Source organism: Rhinichthys klamathensis, unplaced genomic scaffold (assembly GCF_029890125.1).
Source record: "Rhinichthys klamathensis goyatoka isolate OS25496 unplaced genomic scaffold, OSU_Roscu_1.1 h1tg000338l_1, whole genome shotgun sequence".
NCBI lineage: Eukaryota > Metazoa > Chordata > Actinopteri > Cypriniformes > Leuciscidae > Rhinichthys > Rhinichthys klamathensis.
The window spans coordinates 1,837,702-1,858,125 of NW_026606852.1; the positions used below are offsets into that span (position 1 = coordinate 1,837,702).

The 20,424-nt window shown below is 41.6% G+C and overlaps 1 protein-coding gene across 2 annotated transcripts in view; it reads right to left on the reverse strand.

Annotated features, from left to right (window-relative positions):
• The window catches only part of prkg1a (protein kinase cGMP-dependent 1a), a 113,982-nt gene that overhangs the window by 61,450 nt on the left and 32,108 nt on the right, over positions 1–20,424 (reverse strand). For both annotated transcript variants that reach the window (XM_056272439.1, XM_056272438.1), the window contains exon 3: positions 16,784–16,897. In XM_056272439.1, the coding sequence (XP_056128414.1) occupies positions 16,784–16,897 (114 nt within the window). The remainder of the gene's footprint in view (positions 1–16,783; positions 16,898–20,424) is intronic.

A 20,424-nucleotide genomic window follows, 5' to 3' on the forward strand; every position in this document is an offset into this window, starting at 1 on the left:
TGCGGAGTGTGTTGCGCACTCGCTGCAAGCGGCACGGATGGAGGCGTCGGCGTGAACACTTGCATTTTCCTATCAACAGAACAGTGGAAACAACTTCAAATACTCCATTTCTGGTCATACAGAAAAGAATAATACAATTATTCGCAACTACTTTTTTGTGTAAACTCACAATAACAAGAAAACGCTGTGGTTTTGTAAAATAAAATAAAACAATCAGGCACGCTTTTCATGATATCCGTAGATAAATATAGGCTACCTATATAAAGCTTGAAATGTCCACTTTTAAACGGATAGGCTATGTATGAAGATATGTTTGCAGCTGACACATTTAAAACACTAGTTTATTAATACACAATTAAAAGGCCTAGTTAATTTTTTCTGACACATTTATTATCATTAGCCTGCTTTTTCCGATGCTTTACGGCAAGATGTATGCATGCGTTTGAGCGCGGAATAGGCTATATTCCTCCATGCACCAGTATTTAATAGATTTGTGTATTAATTGCTTAAATAAATGACTACTAGTCGACTAGAAACAGCTTTAGTCTATGGCATCTTTAGATTTATAAAACTTTAGTAAATAAAACCTATTTAGCCAACTTATTATTTATTGGATAGGCTATCCATCTCTTTACATTGAGTTGAGTTAGCATAATTAGTTAATGAACGAATAAAATAAAGATTAAATTAATATTCTAATTTCTAGCATTGCTTGTTCCTTCACAAAGTACTGTTTTAAGGTGACAATCCTTTATACATGTGAAGATACTGTATCTTGAAGATTATTGTATTGTATCTTCTGTTATAAAGATGAAGATTGACATTTCGTTAATTAAGCACATTGTTGTAAAAATAAATAACTTATTAGATGCGTTTTGGCTATTTTTAGCATTTTGTAATTATATCCCTAGGTAGGCCTAATGAAGATATTAACTAAAAAAATATTGTATAGGCTATAAATATATATAAATGCTATAAATGTTATAAAACATTTCTAGAGTCGAAGTCGAAGCGCTAAACGGCCCTCAAACACATTATTTAACAGGGTATTTGATTTTATATTAATATAATTGCTACTGACTTGTAACATTAATGAACACAAACTATAAACTCATCTACAATAGCTATTCTAGACATACACTTTCTTCTTTCAGTTCAACTGAATGTATTTTTTTGTATAAAACTCAAATTTGATCCTGTCTTTTTAGAATAAAAATTTAAACTAACTTTAAAAATTCAATAAATTCTTCTTCCATGTTGCGATCTGCGATTATTGATGAAAAATAAGCTCCGTCATATAATTCCTAGTTCCACATTTGCATTAATGATGCTATAACGCAAACCGGAAATTGTAATGCGTGCGCACGAGATACGTTTCTCGTGCGCGCGCAAAAGTTTCTCGTGAGCACGCGATACGTTTCTCGTGCGCACGCGATAGTCTTTATTTTTATTTTTTTGCAAAGGTCCCTTTAGGGGCTCCGTATAAATCTGTGCTTGCAAAGTCTGTGCTTGAAAATTGTTCTGCACGATCCTCTTGTTCGTTAACATTGTCAGGGTCTGAATCGGGCTCGAAATGGTTTGAAATTGACGCCATCTTTAATATTTACATCTGAATAGAGCTCGCAATTATGACGGTGCATGACATTTCCCGAACACACGCTAAAGCACTGACAATCACAACACATTGGGCCAGCTAACCAATTACAGCACCTGCATGACATCATTTACCAACTTAATTGAACAATAAATTTGCGACAATACAGTTTTGAGAAACAGTTGTGAGTGGCAATGATGCATTGTACTATGGTAGTTAAGCAGCAAGTTAAAGGGATACTCCACCCAAAAATGAAAATTGTCATCATCTACTCACCCTCAAGTTGTTGCAAACCAGTATGAGTTTCTTTCTTCTGCTGAACACAAAGCAAGATATTTTGAAGAACGATTGGGACCAAGCAGTTGTTTGGCACCATTGACTTCCATAGTATTTTTTTTTTCTACTATGGAAGTCAATGGTGCCAAACAACTGCTTAGGTGGAGTATCCCTTTAAGTCGTTGTAAACATCTCACATAGAACTGGTGATTTGATTGTGTGCAGTATGCATTAGGTGGTGAATCGAGATGGCACTACTGTTGGCTTATTAGATAAAAGTTTTATGAGAAAACAAAACAGTGCTTTTATCTCAGTTGGATGGCTGCACAGAAAATACGTCAAAGTAAATCTCATTTTTGTTCCTCACTGCTAAATTTGTGTGGGCCAAAGCAAGTTGTGTCCGAAATGCAAACTTCTTGCTACTGGGTATGTTTTCCACAAGCAAAACACATAACAGAGCAAAAATCCTGCTGTTTTATCGAGTTTTCATCAGACTGCTGGATGGCCACGGTTTGACAACTAATGTCTACACATCAAGGTTTTGTGCAGGAGCCCATCCCTCAAATTTGCATCATGATTTTCAAGCTTCTTTAATGGAAGTAAATAGACTTCAAATCTATTCTAGCTAAATAGCAAGTGGGATTCTCAACTGCCTGCCTGACTTCCTCCTGATGTGGAACAGAGATGATTCTGCTACATAGACAAACATACACACTACTATATTACCATCCAGAAAGACTAGAAAAAGATAGCACCTTTTGTTTTAATACTTTTAAATGGGTAATTTTTGCCCATCTTCTCCATCCTCTTGCTCTCTTGTACCCACTGAAAATATTCCTTCATTCTAAATTATGATGATAAGCAGCCTGATCATAGCAATTTTATAATAATAATATAATAAAAGTAAAAAAGATTAAAAAATCTTTGGGGTCTGTAAGATTCCCTTATGTTCACCAAGTTTGCCTTTATTTGGTCAAAAAACAATAACATTTTGTAGTAATATTGTGAAATATTACAAGTTGTTAAAATAACGGTTCCCTACCTGTCAGTCACTATGACGTTATGTCGACTAACAAGTGGGGTCTCACTTGGGAGCCCCAATCACCATAGCCTGGATGCCAGCCGAACTTAGCCCCGCCTACAACATTTGAGGTCGGGAAGTTCGGTCTGGACTTGATCCGTTGTGGAGCAACTATGCTCGAACCAGAGCTGTTCGGACCAATCAAATTGTCAGGGCGGGCTTTATACGATGATGGACAGATGATCAACAGTAACGTAATCATCCACGTCACCAAAGAGCGCTTGGGTTGAATTCATTTACAACAAAGGTGGCTGCCGCTGGAGAATTGAGAAGTGTAGATTCCGCCATCGAGTCTGTTATAGAAGATGTAGACAGCGCATTCATTTTAAAAGAGGAACAGAGAACCGCTATCAAGGCATTTGTCGATCAGAAAGATGTTTTTGCCGTTCAACATACGCCACGTACTCCTTTGCTCTGATTAGTTGTAGGTCTATCCAATTGAGTGTAGAGGCATTTTCTTTCCTGGTTCAGTTGAAACACGCCCCATAATCATAGCCCAATGGAGCAGTATCAGACTCATATTCTGACTAGAATCTGAGTATGACGACGTCAGGCTAAAATCACCAATCAGTTTTTTTGAAAAACGGCCAATGGAATTGCAGAGTGGAATTTGCATGCCAGGCCACTCCCCCACACATACGGGTATATTAAATGGCGGCATGCCTCCACTCATTAGGTTTTTCTTCAGAGCCGAGTGGTTGTCTGTGCTACAGAAATGACTCTTCCATTCACCTCTAAAAGAGCTGATAAAAAGCTTACTTTAATAATGTTGTTGGCTTTCCTACAGGCTTGCTTGGCTATGCCAGTGTCTTTCTCATAATATCTGTAGAGCATCCACTATGGTTCAATAATTACATCAGAGTATTGTGATAAAGAGCCTTAGTCTTGTGTGTCCAGTTAAGCACTGGGCCTGCTCTCTCTTGCTCTGCTCTGTTGTTTATAGCTGTGAAAGGACAGGGCAGCTGTAGGGTGGGTAAGATCACACCAGGTCAAAACCACTTTAAGCGCTGACATATCTGTGCTGTTTCCCCTGTGCATTCTAATGCTCTAAGCCATGACTTCTCCTGAGGACTCATTTACATGCAGACACCACTGGAAACCACCCACAACAAAAGGTGTGTGTTTGAAAGAAAGAGACAGGGAGAAAGAGATGAATAACCATACACGCAGCTATGCAAACACTAAGATGGCAACTACTTCTGAGGAAAAGTGGTGTCTGCCAGCATAAGATTTGTAGTTGCAAAAGGTTTGAAAACTGTCAGATCGCTTAGAAAACAAATAGTGCAGCTCTCCTCAAAAGCCACACAATTTGAGGTATTATTCATGTCTATAGCACAAACAATGGGGAAAGTTACATTCTGACATTTAATCGAACTCTAAGTATGCAATTGTACATGTACAGTGTGAGGGTTTAAAAACAGAAGTGAAAAGCCTTGTTTTTGTTAAAGCTTAAACAAAATTTAGCCTAAGCTCTATAATGCAATAATGTTGATTATCACAGAAAATAATAATGGCTTGTCCATCAGATTTTTATGCATGTAGAGTATGAGAGTTTAAAAACAGTAATGAAAAGCTTGTATTTTTGTTAAAATGCTTATATTTGAGATGCAACGTTGTCTAAATTATCCTTTGTGATGGAAAAAATAATCTATGTGAATGACATTTTGGTTATGGTTACAACACCATGTAAAAAAAAAGTGCTTTAAATCATGTCCCTTTTTGGTATGCTTGTGCGCATTGTGTAAAAAGTACGTGGTTTACATGTTCATTACATAAGTTAAAAGGTGCACAAGGATGAAAAAAAATGCACAATCATTTCAAAACATAATTGCATATTTTAAATACACTCACCTAAAGGATTATTAGGAACACCTGTTCAATTTCTCATTAATGCAATTATCTAATCAACCAATCACATGGCAGTTGCTTCAATGCATTTAGGGGTGTGGTCCTGGTCAAGACAATCTGCTGAACTCCAAACTGAATGTCAGAATGGGAAAGAAAGGTGATTAAGCAATTTTGAGCGTGGCTTGGTTGTTGGTGCCAGATGGGCCGGTCTGAGTATTTCACAATCTGCTCAGTTACTGGGATTTTCACGCACAACCATTTCTAGGGTTTACAAAGACTGGTGTGAAAAGGGAAAAACATCCAGTATGCGGCAGTCATGTGGGCGAAAATGCCTTGTTGATGCTAGAGGTCAGAGGAGAATGGGCCGCCTGATTCAAGCTGATAGAAGAGCAACTTTGACTGAAATACCCACTCGTTACAACCGAGGTATGCAGCAAAGCATTTGTGAAGCCACAACATGCACAACCTTGAGGCGGATGGGCTACAACAGTAGAAGACCCCACCGGGTACCACTCATCTCCACTATAAATAGGAAAAAAGAGGCTACAATTTGCAAGAGCTCACCAAAATTGGACAGTTGAAGACTGGAAAAATGTTGCCTGGTCTGATGAGTCTCGATTTCTGTTGAGACATTCAGATGGTAGAGTCAGAATTTGGCGTACACAGAATGAGAACATGGATCCATCATGCCTTGTTACCACTGTGCAGGCTGGTGGTGGTGGTGTAATGGTGAGGGGGATGATTTCTTGGCACACTTTAGGCCCCTTAGTGCCAATTGGGCATCGTTTAAATGCCACGGCCTACCTGAGCATTGTTTCTGACCATGTCCATCCCTTTATGGCCACCATGTACCCATCCTCTGATGGCTACTTCCAGCAGGATAATGCACCATGTCACAAAGCTCGAATCATTTCAAATTGGTTTCTTGAACACGACAATGAGTTCACTGTACTAAAATGGCCCCCACAGTCACCAGATCTCAACCCAATAGAGCATCTTTGGGATGTGGTGGAACGGGAGTTTCATGCCCTGGATGTGCATCCCACAAATCTCCATCAACTGCAAGATGCTATCCTATCAATATGGGCCAACATTTCTAAAGAATGCTCTCAGCACCTTGTTGAATCAATGCCACGTTGAATTAAGGCAGTTCTGAAGGCGAAAGGGGGTCAAACACAGTATTAGTATGGTGTTCCTAATAATCCTTTAGGTGAGTGTATTTCTCTGCAGTGCTGTACAATTTCCCAATAGGCTACCATACAATTGCATTACAGGAATTGACGGACAAGTTGGAATTATTAGGTAATCAACAACATGCAACAGACGCTTAAAATTTAGAAAATTTCAATTTACATGAACTGAAGTAAAAATAACTGTTGCATTTTGACATGCATGAAGAGATCAGACACATGCATGTCCCTTAATCCCAGTCCAGCTCACTTCCTGTCCCAGATGCTATCCAGAGAACCAGAGACAGAGAGCAGAGGAGTGCAGGAACACCATAAACAGCCGGGGGAGGAGAGATAGAGTGGAGGGAAAGCGAATGGAGAAACCGAGCCAAGCAGAGGAAATAAGAGAATATGCATAAAGGAGAACAATAGTTCAGAGGAAAAAGAAAATGAAGAGAAGAATGGAATTATAAATGAGAAAAAGGCTTGCAAAAAATTCACAGCACACAAGCCTGTGCATATGAGATGATCTGGTTAAAGGGAGAAAAACTGAATTATGGGACAAATGTGGACATTAATTATGGCTGTGTAAACTGGCTGCTAATTACAGAATAAAATCTAGATTTTAAAACCAACTCTGGGCTTTTTATAAATATGGAAAAGCCTAATGAAAATATAAGAGGTGAGTAAAAGAGAGACAAGTTATGTGTGCCAGAGCTAACTTAAAAAAAAGACCTTCCTGACAGCCTAGGTTATCTATGAAAGCCTGTATACTGGTTTTTATGTAAAGGATTAGGGACATTTTTGCTGGGAAAATCAAAAGTGTGAGATGTTTAAGCGCGCTCCTGAGAGTCACTCTACCGTTCTATGACACGTGAAATTAATACTTATACAATGTTTAACAATGCTGAAAGAGCCATTCTATACTGTAATGTTAATGTGTGAAAAGGATTAATTCAAACTATAGTCTCACATAGCAAGATCTACATAGTCTCTATAGTCTCAAATATACTTTATAACGGTGCTTAATTTGAGCTGGATCCTGTTCCGGGAAATTTCAGATTTTGGATTTTTGCATTCCAGCATTTGTTTTTAAACAATCAGGCATAAATAAGTGCATTACATGGGGACAGTGCGTGCTTGTGAGAAATGTATTTGGAGGTTATGTTTTACTGTTGGCCCTCAGCATATAGCCTATATTTCTGATCAACTTTTTTAAGTTCATAATCACTCTCATTGGTTGGTGTTTACTGCTTTCTGTTTTACATGCAGTAAAACATAATATTTGGAGAGAGTGTATATACCTGATGAAATATTCTAATAAAAATAAGTTAATATTGTCAAAATGGTAAAAAGACAGTCAAGCATATATTCTGTGGAAATTGATAAAAGTGGCATGGGAAAAACAGGTTGTACCTAGAGCATGGCGCAGAGCAGGTGGAGTCTTTATACCTAAAGAAAAAGATGCTACAAGCATCAGTCAGTTTCGTCCTATTTCACTATTAAACGTTGAAGGTAAGATTTTCTTCAGCATTATTGCCCAGAGATTGTCCACCTACCTATTAAAGAATGGCTTCATTGACACTTCAGTTCAAAAAGCGGGCATTCCAGGGTTCTCGGGATGCTTAGAACCAGGCCAGCTGACAGTCTTGCCTGGGCCCGGGACAAGATAATCTTAGATGGGCCCCCCCAGCCCCCCCCCCCACCACCCCCCCCCCCCCCCCCCCCCCGCCTCCCACGACTTTTTTTTATTTTTATAAAACACCATATACTTTTAACCAAACTGAATAATAAAAACACGTTTAAATGGGTACATTTTCTATAAATGTCTTCATTTTCTTTTCTGACATAGCCTACTGCAGTTCTTGTTAAAACACACTAGACATGCAAAATCTGTGCATTTTGGGCACTTTGTGTGAAATCATATTTCTTTTTTGTCCATCAAAAGTGTGCTTTCACTTTTAATTAAGCATGAGCAGCGCAGCAAAAATAGACTCGGATCTGACCCATTATCTGTTCACCGATGATGACGATGCATTTCAGCCGGCTTTTTATATCTCATCTCCATAAATATATCTAGTAGTAAAGCTAATGCAAGGGCTAGAAATCAATGAATTCTTTGCTAATACTTCCTCGTCATCATGGAAAGCGCAGTTCGCACCGCTTTCTCCTTTCCACAAGCGTTTGCTCTCCCGTGGCGTCTGTCGTTGCTATGCAACAATGAACTTAGGCGCGCCTGTAAAAACGAGCGCGCCGCGTCGCTATTATGAGCTAATATCCAAAATATTTCCATATGTGGCTCTTTCCTCCTTTCTTATCAACAAGTGGATTTACAGCATACAGCCACCACAGCAGCAGCCCCGCCGGTCGCCATGTCTCAGCGCTTTTATGAAGAGGACGCAACTGCACGCGCTTTGGGCATGCACGCGCATCAAGCACCGGGTTTGAGAAAACCCGGTACCGTGGCGTGACGTTTAAAAAAAATTAGTACCGACTTGGTACCGAAGTACCGGGTCTTTGACAACACTCATAAACGTTGGTTGCGCTGTTTCTTACCTTGCTCTACGTTGACTTTACTAACGTTAGTTCCAGCTTCACCGTCACCACCTTTTTAAAAATATTTGTTTAGGACATCTCGAAGGCCTCTATTTTCTTCTTCTCTTTTCTGAGCACCGGACTTGTGCTGACCGGACATTTTGAGCGTAACGTTAGCCTACTGAACTTCAAATCAAATGACAACATATTTTGATCAGTGGCCAAACCATTTTTGTTTTGGGGGTGTGGGGGTTCTTGACCACTATTTCAAGGACAATTAGGAAGAAAACAAATAAAAAGCTTTTATGCAACTCAAATATTAGATGTTTTTTTCCACAAATATGCCTATTTCATTTATTTTTTTAACAATTATTCCATAATTTAATGAGGGCCCAGTTCTGGGCCCCCCTCCCTACCCTGGGCCCGGGACAACAGACCCGTTTGTCCCCCCCTGTCGGCGGGCCTGCTTAGAACACATCAATGTTATCTGGCAACGAATTCAGTCAGCTAAAAAGGAGAGGAAGGAGCTCCATGTGACATTCCTGGATTTGGCTAATGCATATGGTTCAGTGCCACATGAGCTTCTTTGGGCAGCATTTGAGTACCAGAGTACCAATATCAATAACAAATTTAGTGAAAGCCTATTTTGGAGATTTGCCATTTAGTTTCTCAACTCCAAAATTCAGCACTGCATGGCAATGCTTAGAGGTTGGAATAATGGTAGGATGCACCATTTCTCCACTGGCTTTTACCATGGCAATGGAAGTAATCATTAGGGCATCAAGATGGGTAGTAGGAGGAGAGCGCTTGGCTTCTGGGATGCGACTACCACCAATCAGAGCATACATGGATGACATGACAACCATGACTACAACAGTAGCCTGCACTAATCGGTTATTGGGGAAGTTAACAGATAATATTGAATGGGCACGAATGCAATTTAAGCCCTCTAAATCAAGGAGCATCTCGATAGTTAAAGGAAAGGTAGTAGATAAAACATTCTTCATTAATGGTGAGGCAATACCAACAGTTTCTGAGAAGCCAGTGAAGAGTCTTGGGAGATGGTACGATGGGGATCTAAAGGACACAGTTCGAGTGGGAGAAGTTAGACAACAAGCAGTGGAAGGGTTGAAGAGCATAAACAGCTGTGCTCTACCAGGAAAACTAAAACTCTGGTGCTTTCAGTTTGGTCTACTGCCGAGGTTGCTGTGGCCACTGACTGTGTACAAGGTTTCTTTGACAACAGTGGATAAGCTGGAAGCGTTAATAAGTTCATACATCAGGAAATGGTTGGGAGTTCCACGCTGCCTCAGCAGAGTGGGACTTTATAGTAAAGGAATATTGCAGCTACCAGTCTCTGCTTTAACCGAGGAGTTTAAGTGTGCCAAGGTCAGACTGGAAATTACCTTAGTAGAGTCACGCGACAAATGTGTAAGGGAGGCAGCCGCTGTTTTAAAAACTGGTAGAAAGTGGTCAGCAAAGAAAGCTGTAGTAGAGGCAAAGGCTGACCTTCAAATTGGGGATATTGTGGGACAGGTACAGCATGGAAGAGGGGGTTTTGGGCTCAGTCTAGCTCCTCCTAAATGGCACAAGGCAGGCCCAGCTCAAAGGAGGAAGCTGGTAGTCAACGAGGTGCGAAAGCAGGAGGAGAGGATGAGGTGTATAAAGGCCATTTCCCAGGCCAAGCAGGGAGAGTGGATGAGATGGGAGAGTGTGGAACAACGCAAGATGGGCTGGCAAGACCTTTGGTCAATGGAAGAGAGTAGGATCAGTTTCCTTATTAGGTCAACATATGATGTTCTCCCATCACCGCAGAACCTAAACCTCTGGGTAGGAGAGGATCCCTCTTGTCCTTTGTGTTCATCACCTGCCACATTAAGGCACATTTTGACAGGATGTAAGGTGGCTCTTAGCCAAGGTCGGTTTACTTGGCGCCATGACCAAGTACTGCGATGTTTGGCTTTAGCATTGGAAGGCAAGCGTAGTATGACCAATAAGTTGCCGCCTGTTCTAGCAAAACATTACACGCAGAAGACAATATTCCTCCGCCCAGGCGAGCAACCACCAAGAAAAGGTGTTAACACCAATTCTCGCCCAGGACAACTGGAAGCTGCTAGGGACTGGAAGATGCTGGCTGATCTTGATCAACGGCTTATTTTTCCACCTGAGATTGCCACCACTAACCTACGACCAGATATTGTTTTGTGGTCTGGATCAGCACGCATTGTTCAACTGATAGAGTTAACAGTGTCATGGGAGGATGCGGTAGATGAGGCATATGAGAGGAAGAAACTGCGGTATGCTCATCTGGCCACTGAAGCAGAACAGCGATGATGGAGAGTCCAGGTTTATCCAGTGGAAGTGGGGTGTCGAGGTTTTGTGGCACACTCTACAACCCGGTTCCTCAGAGACGTCGGATTCAGTGGCCAAGAGTTGCGTCGCACAGTAAAGAACTTATCTGAAGCAGCAGAAAGGAGCAGCAACTGGCTGTGGTTGAGACGGAAAGATTCTAGCTGGCTGTGTACAGGCCGCCACGCTACGGTTTCGTAGAATTCTTGGAAAACTTGTAGTCTGTTGGTTTATTTGTATAGGTTGTATAGTATTTACAGTCATTACGTTCCTGTGTATATTGCGTGAATGAAGGGTGGTTGGGCAGATATTGTGTTTTACGGTAGGTGGTATGCCATACGGAACCGTTGCCACTGAAACTGCATTAAAGGGGGGGTGAAATGCTGTTTCATGCATAGTGAGTTTTTTACACTGTTAAAGAGTTGGATTCCCATGCTAAACATGGACAAAGTTTCAAAAATGAAGTTGTAAGTTTGATGGAGTAATTCTGTTCCAAAAATGCTACTTCCGGTTTGTCACAAGTTTCGGAAAGTTTTTTTCGAATACGGGCGTGTGTGACGTCAGAGTCGCCGGAATTTCCTTATACGGGTCTTAAGGGGATTTCTCCCGGAAGGGCGCGCGCGCATCTGTAGCCTAGTGCGTGCGAGAGTACGCCTATGCCCATCAGAGCGCTGGGCTCGGCTGCGCTGCAATTAAAAAAATGGCACCAAAAAAGTGTGTTTTTGGTTGCCAGGGCAAGACAACACTGCACAAATTTCCAAAGAACACAGCGTTAAGGGACCTGTGGATGGATTTTGTTTTTCCAGAGCAGCAACGGAATTGTGCAAGTGTTTTTGTTTGTTCCCTTCATTTCGACGGTAATAGTTTTATAAACAAGGCCCAGATCAACGCCGGATTTGCAGATCGCCTAATACTTAAAGATGGAGCAGTCCCAACGATAAAGGTTCACGGTCGTGCGTTGGAACCGCAGGCGGTGAGTAAAACTGCTTCAAATGTCTGTGAGTTGTTAACTATCGGCGTGTAAGCACAGCAAGTAAACAACATGATCACATACAGTTAATGTATCAATGGAGCATGCGATGTATGGTGTGTGTGTGTGTGTGTGTTTAAATACATTTGTTTAGCTGGCCACTGTAGGTGTCAGTTTGTTTATTGTAAAAATAAATCATGTCCTCATAAACCATGAGTCTGTCTGTTTACAATACACAAATGTTGTAAAACTCGCGCATGACATGGTGTTCTAAAAACACTGCGCTCAAGTTCAAATCATTTCTATTTAAAAAAAAACGCTCGAGACCTTATGTTTTTCACCCATTTCACTGCATATCTCACGTTTTTGTGAGCAAAAACGCGTTCTGTATGAACGAGCCCTTAGTATTGTTTAGATCCTTGTTCTGCATGGGATTACTATCTGATTGTTAACCATGGTTTATTTTCGGATGTCACTCACAGCTTCTAGACGCTCTCAACGCAAAAGCTTCGCACGCTCGTGTCGTGATTATTTAGCTCCACCCACACGGCACGCCTCCACCCGCTCGGGTTTTTCCGGAAAGACTCGGTACAGCCTATCTTTCTTTTATAAATATAATAAAACTAAAGACTTTTTGGAGATATGAAGGATGCAATACTCTATAGGTACTCAAGATTAACATGAGATTGAGTGAAACTGAGTGTTTCACCCCCCCTTTAACGCACCAGTGGGGCTCAACAGCCTTAGTCAAACGGGTTGGCGCGTATGGTTGGGTTGCGGAGAGATTGTGAGATTGTGGTTAGCTCTCAGCAGCAGGAGGGATGTAGAGGTCAGTAAGCTGGGCTGAGTTGAGAGGGGGACGGAGGGGGGTGACTCTGGGACGCCAGAGTCACTGTCGAGCCCTCTTGAGGTGTCGTGGGCTAGTCGACAAAACACTGAGGACGGAAGGTGCCCACTTGAAGACCCTAGAGATGTCCCCTACTCGGCTCAATCCAGACGGTTGTCGTGCTGGTCCACTAGGGAGACCACACTGTAGTTGCAGCCGTCGTGTGTGCTGACGCGCCAAGTACACTGCAGCCGTTAACGCCGGACAGAAGGGGAGTCACACCACCATATGGAAAGAAGCATAAATGGATGGCAGAGATGGGGACTCGAGTTTGAGACTCGGACTCAAGTGCGACTTAAGTCGCACACACAGTGACTTCAGACTCGACTTGAGACTCGTCCTCGAAAGACTTCAGACTCGACTCGGACTCGAGCTGCGGGACTCGTGAACAATGTTTATTTTTAGGAAACGTCTGATGAGCTCGCTGTTATCCCCCTCCCTCCGTTATAACCTGCCTACGTAACCACGTACTACGTGGCCTATTGCTGGCAGCGCGCGCGCGACCACACATGAGAGGATAACAAACAAAAAGTTCGACTGCACCGGCCGCTGCTGTGCCATTCATCGTTACCTTTGGGTTCAAAAACTTCAAACAAGACGCGCTCAAAAGAAGCGCTCAATGCAAAATATGCAGTATCACGACAAAAGATTCTGGCTCAACTACATCTAATTTTATCATGCATCTGAAAACGCACCCTGATAGGTGAGTAAACATGTTTAGCTCAGCATTGACCATCTACCGTTAGCTTGCTTATTGCTTTAGCTACCTAACGTTACGGGAGGTTAACTCCGATTGTCTTCCTTATGAAATATGAATGAGCGTTTGTTTAATTGCCAAACTTGTGGTGGTCGATTAACGTAACGTTAATCATTTACGTGCCGCTGGCTGCCCGTTGTCTACAAACAGGTTACAGGATTATTGTTGATCATGTTACGTTACAGTTTCATTTAATTATAACGTTACACTGGTTTGAGAGTCTGGGATGTGTTGACTTACAGTATATAAGCTATGATTAGTTGCATAGGCAGTGCAGCCAGAAGAAGCCAGAAATGTTTTGTGGCCCATACCTAGTGTGTTAAGAGAAGAGAAGGTTAACCAGTCTGTTCTCACCCTTTGGATTTTTTTATTTCTAAACATTTTGTTCTTAACAAGTTACATCCCAAAAGTTGGTCAGTTGCTTCACATTTACACTAAAGATTTTGAGCATTTGAATGTTTTGGAAGTGCACTGTAGTGTTAAAAATTTCATTTGAATGCAATAGTTTATTTGCATTTAGCTACACTGATGTTTTGCACTAAATAGGAGTGTGTCAATTTTAGTGTTGTGAGTTATATCATTTTCTATATTTGGTCTTATGTCTTGGTATGTTCAAGCTACAAGGCAAAATAAAGAAATTAACTAAAAGTAAAGCAATGTTGGTGTTTTTGTCATGTTGTAATAGCCTGTTTACACTGAATATATACCAAAATCAAAGCTGATACTGTATGCTAATAGATAAAGGAGTCATAATAACATATGGTACCACTTTATTTTGATAGTCCACTTTATACATTCTACTAACTATAAGTAACTTTGCAGCTGCATGTCAACTAACTCTCATTAGAGTATTAGTAGGCTTAATATCTGCTAATTATATATTATAATATCTTATTTTGTTGGTTCCTCAACAGATATTCTACTGACTATAAGTAACTTGGCAACTACAAGTCAACTTGTTCTCCAAACCCGAACCCACATCATAACCTGACAGTCTACTAATACTCTAATGAGAGTTAGTTGACATGTAGTTGAAAATGTACATGGTTAGTAGAATGTCTAAAGTGGACTATCGAAATAAAGTGTAACCTAACATATTACATGCTTTGAATTCCTTATATAAAGCTATGCAGTGTTCTAAGCAACCTGGATGGGTCGCTGTACGTGATGCAACACTTATAACCACAAGAGACTTGAGACTTGACTGGGACTCTAGCTCAGAGACTTGAGACTTGACTTGGACTTTAGCTCAGAGACTTGAGACTTGACTTGGACTCTAGCTCAGAGACTTGAGACTTGACTTGGACTTTAGCTCAGAGACTTGTGAGCATCTCTGATGGATGGAGAAGCATAGTTTACTGTAAAGCTACGTCTTAGTGTTGCTTATCTTGGCGAAAGCCGAGTACAAATCAGCAAGTTTTAACATCTACTCTCGTGTAATGGAAATCATTTTCCATATCCAAGAGAAAAGCTGATGGTGTATCTGATCAAAAGACATCCCAAAGATGGAACTGCTAATACTAATTAGGATAGAGGGAGACACGAGCAATGGGAGTTAGATCAGTCAGAATCAAAAATCCATGTAATTGAAAAGGCAACGACGTCCTCGTTGAGAGAACATCAGTGATCAACTGAATGATTTTTGGCTCTCAACAATGCCATTTTTGTTGTGTTTATTTTGTTTTTGAGAGGAAAGCACGCTGTGCATATTTACATATTGATCTGAACGTCCCTTTCAGCAGCATGGACGGCATCTGGATGTTTGTTAACGGTGTATCGCTGCAAAGGTATTTTTAACTTCTTTTTACTTCTAAGCAAAGAAGGAAAAAGAACTTTGCCGTGAGTATTTCGGAGCATCGAATCGCATGTAGTCTCTTGTTTGCAACATTTGCACGAGTGCGAGCAAAAGCAATAAGTTGCTGGCTGCAGTTCACTACATGGCCACTGGTGTCACTAATAACAACGGTTTCTGAATTCTACATAAAGCCCCTTTAACCCTCTAGGCGCCACAGTCGAGTTTACTCGACAAGATGCGGCACTGAATAAAACGGCCGATTTTGTCAAATTGGGTGTCAAATTTCATTCGACCTCCCCTCCACTAGATGGCAGACATGTCATACTTCATCCCCGAATCAAAAAAACGTCATGCTTCTATACAAAATGTTCGAGTTAGAGCGCATTGAATCAGTGCGATCAAAAGCGGAGCTAGTGTGCGAGTGAGCCATTTTATCAATGAGCCATTTTGTCTCCACAATCGCAGCGACAGTATTGTGGTGGAGACTTTGTCTAATACCACTGGGTATGTTAGACGAGGTCGAAGTATTCATAGGACAGTTAGGGGGCAACGTGGAGGCAGGGTGGGGAGTCGCAATGACAATGAAAGTAGTCGGAGCTGTGCACACTCGGCGCGCGCGCGAGGCAGATCTGGCCACGCTGCTCGTATCATCTCACTCATGATCTGTGCCTTGCCGTGGCGAGTGAGCGTTTGAACTAAACAGGTCTTGTTTACTTGTGTTTGTATGTCATATGAATAATATATATGTGCCCCATACATGGAATCAGAGTGCCTACTGTATTTAGTAAATGGAAAATCTCTACAGCAAAAGGCCAACCACTACATGCATTCGGTTTGTTTCTACCATTTATTAGTAATGATTTACACAGTTTGTTTACTACTTACTATATACCTGAGCATTCAGTATTGTGCAATATAGCATACAGAAGGTGATGGACATTTTGGGGGGAAAGATGTGACTTTTCATGAAAATTCTATAATCCAAGATTGCCGCCACCATATGACGTCATAATATGCAAATTAGATGGAAAATGTAACCCCTACATAAACTTTGGGTCATCCTTAATATTTCTCTAATTTACAGAAAGTCTCTATCTTTTATCACTTTTGAAATGAAGATGTCAAAATCGAACGTTTTAGGAAAAAACCTCTGGCGCCTAAAGGGTTAATACAGGGTTAGGGGTATGTTCAAATCACAAAATAACCAATAACATTCTAGAATGTCTGAGCACAATTCATTTGTTGTCTCCTAATATTAATTCATCCCTCACATCTATCTCAATCTGGCCTCCTGTCTATTGATGAAATAACATATTATGATCACAGATGGAGTGATTGGTTGTCTTCAGTCATACTGAGAATTATAATCTCACGCTGGCAGACTGGAAAATGTGGCCTCGAATAAACTCAAGCTGTGTTCATCAATGTATGTAGTGGGGGGAAAAAAATCCAAAATGTCCTTTGCTTAATCAGAATCAAAATCAGGATAATTGTATTTATTACTGTGGTCTGTGTGAACTCACTTCTCACAGTGGCCGTCCTGGTGCAGTTATAAAGGATGGCGAGCTCTCCAAACACCTTTCCTGGTCCCATAGTGCACAGCTTCAATCCTTCTTTAGTCACTTCAACCTTTCCCTCTGAAATAAAACACACAAGCTGTAAATAATACAAGAAACACTTTCAAGACATATTTAATCGGGAGTTCAGTCTTAAACCCAGAACATAACAGTTTGTGAGCAGAGCAGAGATTAGAGATCCCTGGGAAAAGCATGATCCCGTCATTTCAATCCCAAAAATCCCAAATAAATTAAAAAATAAAAAAATAAAGGAAAAGAACAGACAGAAACGATTGGCTGGATATGATTTATGCTATGCTGACTGGTGCTGTATCATGATACATGAAAGAGCACACATCCCAGCCTTCAACACACCTTTATTGTGACTGCACAGTAAAATACACCTGTTGTGCTCTCTCTCTCTCTCTTTTTGAGTTGTGTCAACTGTAGATGGGCTGATATGATACATTACGAGCAGAATAACAGGAAGTCAAGCACCTATTCTCATTTTTCAACAGCTGATATTCACTTTTCACAGTTGAGTAAACAGGTGAAAGACCCTGAAAAGACAATGTTACATGGACGTTCTAAAATCAATTAAAAGCGCAAACAACATGTGGACATGTAAACGCGTTAAACCATTTTTTTTTTCACTGACATTTTGAAATACTTTGAGGTTTATAATGCTTTATTTAACATCTCAACTCATCTCTAAGTGAAATACTGTAAATGGATGCTTACATTTGACGTCACCGCCAATAACCTTTTTTTGTAAATACAGTCTTGTAAATGCGGTTTACTTACATTGCCAGGTGATCGCTCTCCATGTAAACCGGTAAATTGGGTTATTCCAATAAACTGATTTTTGGTAGTTATCAGCATATTGGTGTGCATATAAACATGCTCAGTGAGATATGAGTATTTTAGAGAGTAAGAGATAAGAGACTGATGGACTATTTAACTTCTTAATACTCAGCTCTGGCTGAACATAATTATTGGGAAGAATGACTATCACCTGGCCTTGACCTAAATAATTTCTCTGCATTCAGTTCAAAATTTTACTTTTTGCCACACTCGCCAATGGCGAATCAATTGAGAAAATCACAGGCAATAAAAAAATGGATTTAACATCTGTGGACAATGGAATTATTTCGATGGTTTAGTCATTTTGTATAATTGCGTCAAACAGCACAGATCATTGTGTGACTCGATGAGATGAGCCAGTCTCTGTCTGTCTGTGATATTTCTGTTTCAGTGGCTTAATGCAAAAAATATTCCAGATATGCGTCACCACATAGAGTTTTTGAGAAAATAGAAATTAGGCATTTAGATGAACTTCTGATAATAACATTTCCATTGAGGTAAAAGATGCAACAGATTTGAATAATGTGCATCACTTACTGTACATCAGGGAGTTTTACTTAAAGCATAAGCATGTTATGTAGAAGTTCCTAATAAAGTTACAGTACCTGTCATGATTCTGTCCTTGAGTTCTCTAGTTCTGAGACAGGATCATGGCAGACCCATGTTTGTGTACAACACATGGTCTTTGGTTTGGGCCATGTGCTTGTGTGTCTCGTTACTTAACCCCGCCCCCTTGTTTTCCTCGTTTGTCATGATTGTCTAGTTAGTGTCACCTGTTCCCTTTATTGGTTCTTCTATTTAATCTCCTTGTGTTTGCTGTCTCGTGTCGGTTAATTGTGACCCATACCTCTGTGTGATCATTGTGAGTTTTTGAGACCTTGTGATATCCTGTTCCAGAGTATTGTCTAGTTATTGTTAGTCACAGTCTAGTTTATTCTCTTTGTGTCTTGTCTATGTTTTGCCCCCTCGTGGGTTTTGTTTTCCCTGTTTTTGTAAATAAACTATTTGTTATACTTCTGTTTGCGCTTGGGTTCATCTGTATTGATCGTGACAGAATTAACCGACCTGACCAGAACCCAGCAAACAGTACGCCACCATGTCTTGATCAGCAATCGGACCCTCTGGTAGAATGGTGGCAGGAGACGATTGCCGATAGTAGGAGGGGCAAACTTCCGTTCCCTCCCCAGGGTGAGTGGTCCCTGAGAGAGTACGCCCGGGTCGTAGACGAGAGGAGGGTTTTCTTGCCTGACGCCCTACTAAAACGCTACCTCATCGCGGGCCTAAATGAGCCGCCTCCTCTGGCTGAACGGGAGAAACTGGTTCGTCATCCGTTCCAGGAGATGATTACCTGTTTGGTACAGAAGGAATCACGGACTTCCATCAGACCGTCATCACCTGGTATGCTACCCGTGATCCCGGAGGGTCGCGTCCTCACCGTGGCCACGTTGGTGAACCAGACTCGTCCCAGCGCGACTTCGGAAGCATTCTCCACAGCTACAAGTCTTCGGGGTAAACGAGAGAGACGGCTGTCGTGGGAGTCGGCTTCAGAGTCATCCTCCACCGAGACTACAGTTCCTGCTGTGGTTCCCTCTGAGTCTTTCCAACCGGTTTCAAGTCCGGTTTTGGCTTCTGCTCCGCGGCCGAGGAGAAAGAGAAGGAGGGGAACTTTCAGTTCTCTGTCCCTATCTTCGCCTGAGTCCATGAGGACTCTCGAAACTGCTGCAGAGAGCACAGGTCCACAGTCAGCACTGCTGAGAGTTGTTCCTGAGGCTGCTGCAGAGAGGATTATTCCGGATCCTGCAGCAGTGAAGATGGTTTTCGAGTCTGTTGCCGCTAACGATATCTCTGAGTCAGTTTCAGAGAGGGCGGCAGCCGACACAGCTGCAGGAGCACTCCTCCGGGCAATTTCAGCTGGTCAGGACATGCCGATTGCAGTTATGGCCAAGACTTTATCTAATTACTTGTCAAGTCTGGTAAAAATTCTGGAAATTCCTGTCAGACCCGTTTCATCCTCAAGTCCTGCGTCCACAGCGGAGGAGAGTGCGGGTTTTAAGTCAGTTGCAGAGAGAGCGGTCTCCATGGCTACTACAAAGAACTCTCTTTCTGAGTCAATGATGGAGTGTGCGGGTTCCGAATCTGTTTCAGAGGGTTTCAAATCTGTAGATGAAACCATGGGTCCTGTTCCAGCATCACCGTCCGCCGAAGCGCCTCTTATTCCCGATTACTTACCACCGGCTAAACCTCTTGTCTTCGTTCCATTGCCGGCTGCAGCAGTCCCCACTGTCACCCAGCCTATGTATGTTTCCCCGGTCTCCCCTGTTAAGGCTCAACCCCGGACTGTGTCTACCATTTCCCCACCCAAACCCGCCCGGGTTCCTCGTCAGAAGTCTACATCCCGTAGACCCAAGACCAACGTCCCACCCACCCACCTTGGACAATCCCCCGTGAACTTTGTTGTGCCTCCGCCTCCCCTTCCTTGTTTACTGTTCTTAATTTTTCACCCTAATCCTGTCATTCGGTTTTCATGTATGCCTTTGTTATTATTGGTTATGTTGTGTTGGTTCATGTCTATGTCTCGGTTATTCTCGAGTTTGGTATCCTCTTGAGAAGCGTCTGGTAGCCGCTTTTTAAGAGGGGGGTTCTGTCATGATTCTGTCCTTGAGTTCTCTAGTTCTGAGACAGGATCATGGCAGACCCATGTTTGTGTACAACACATGGTCTTTGGTTTGGGCCATGTGCTTGTG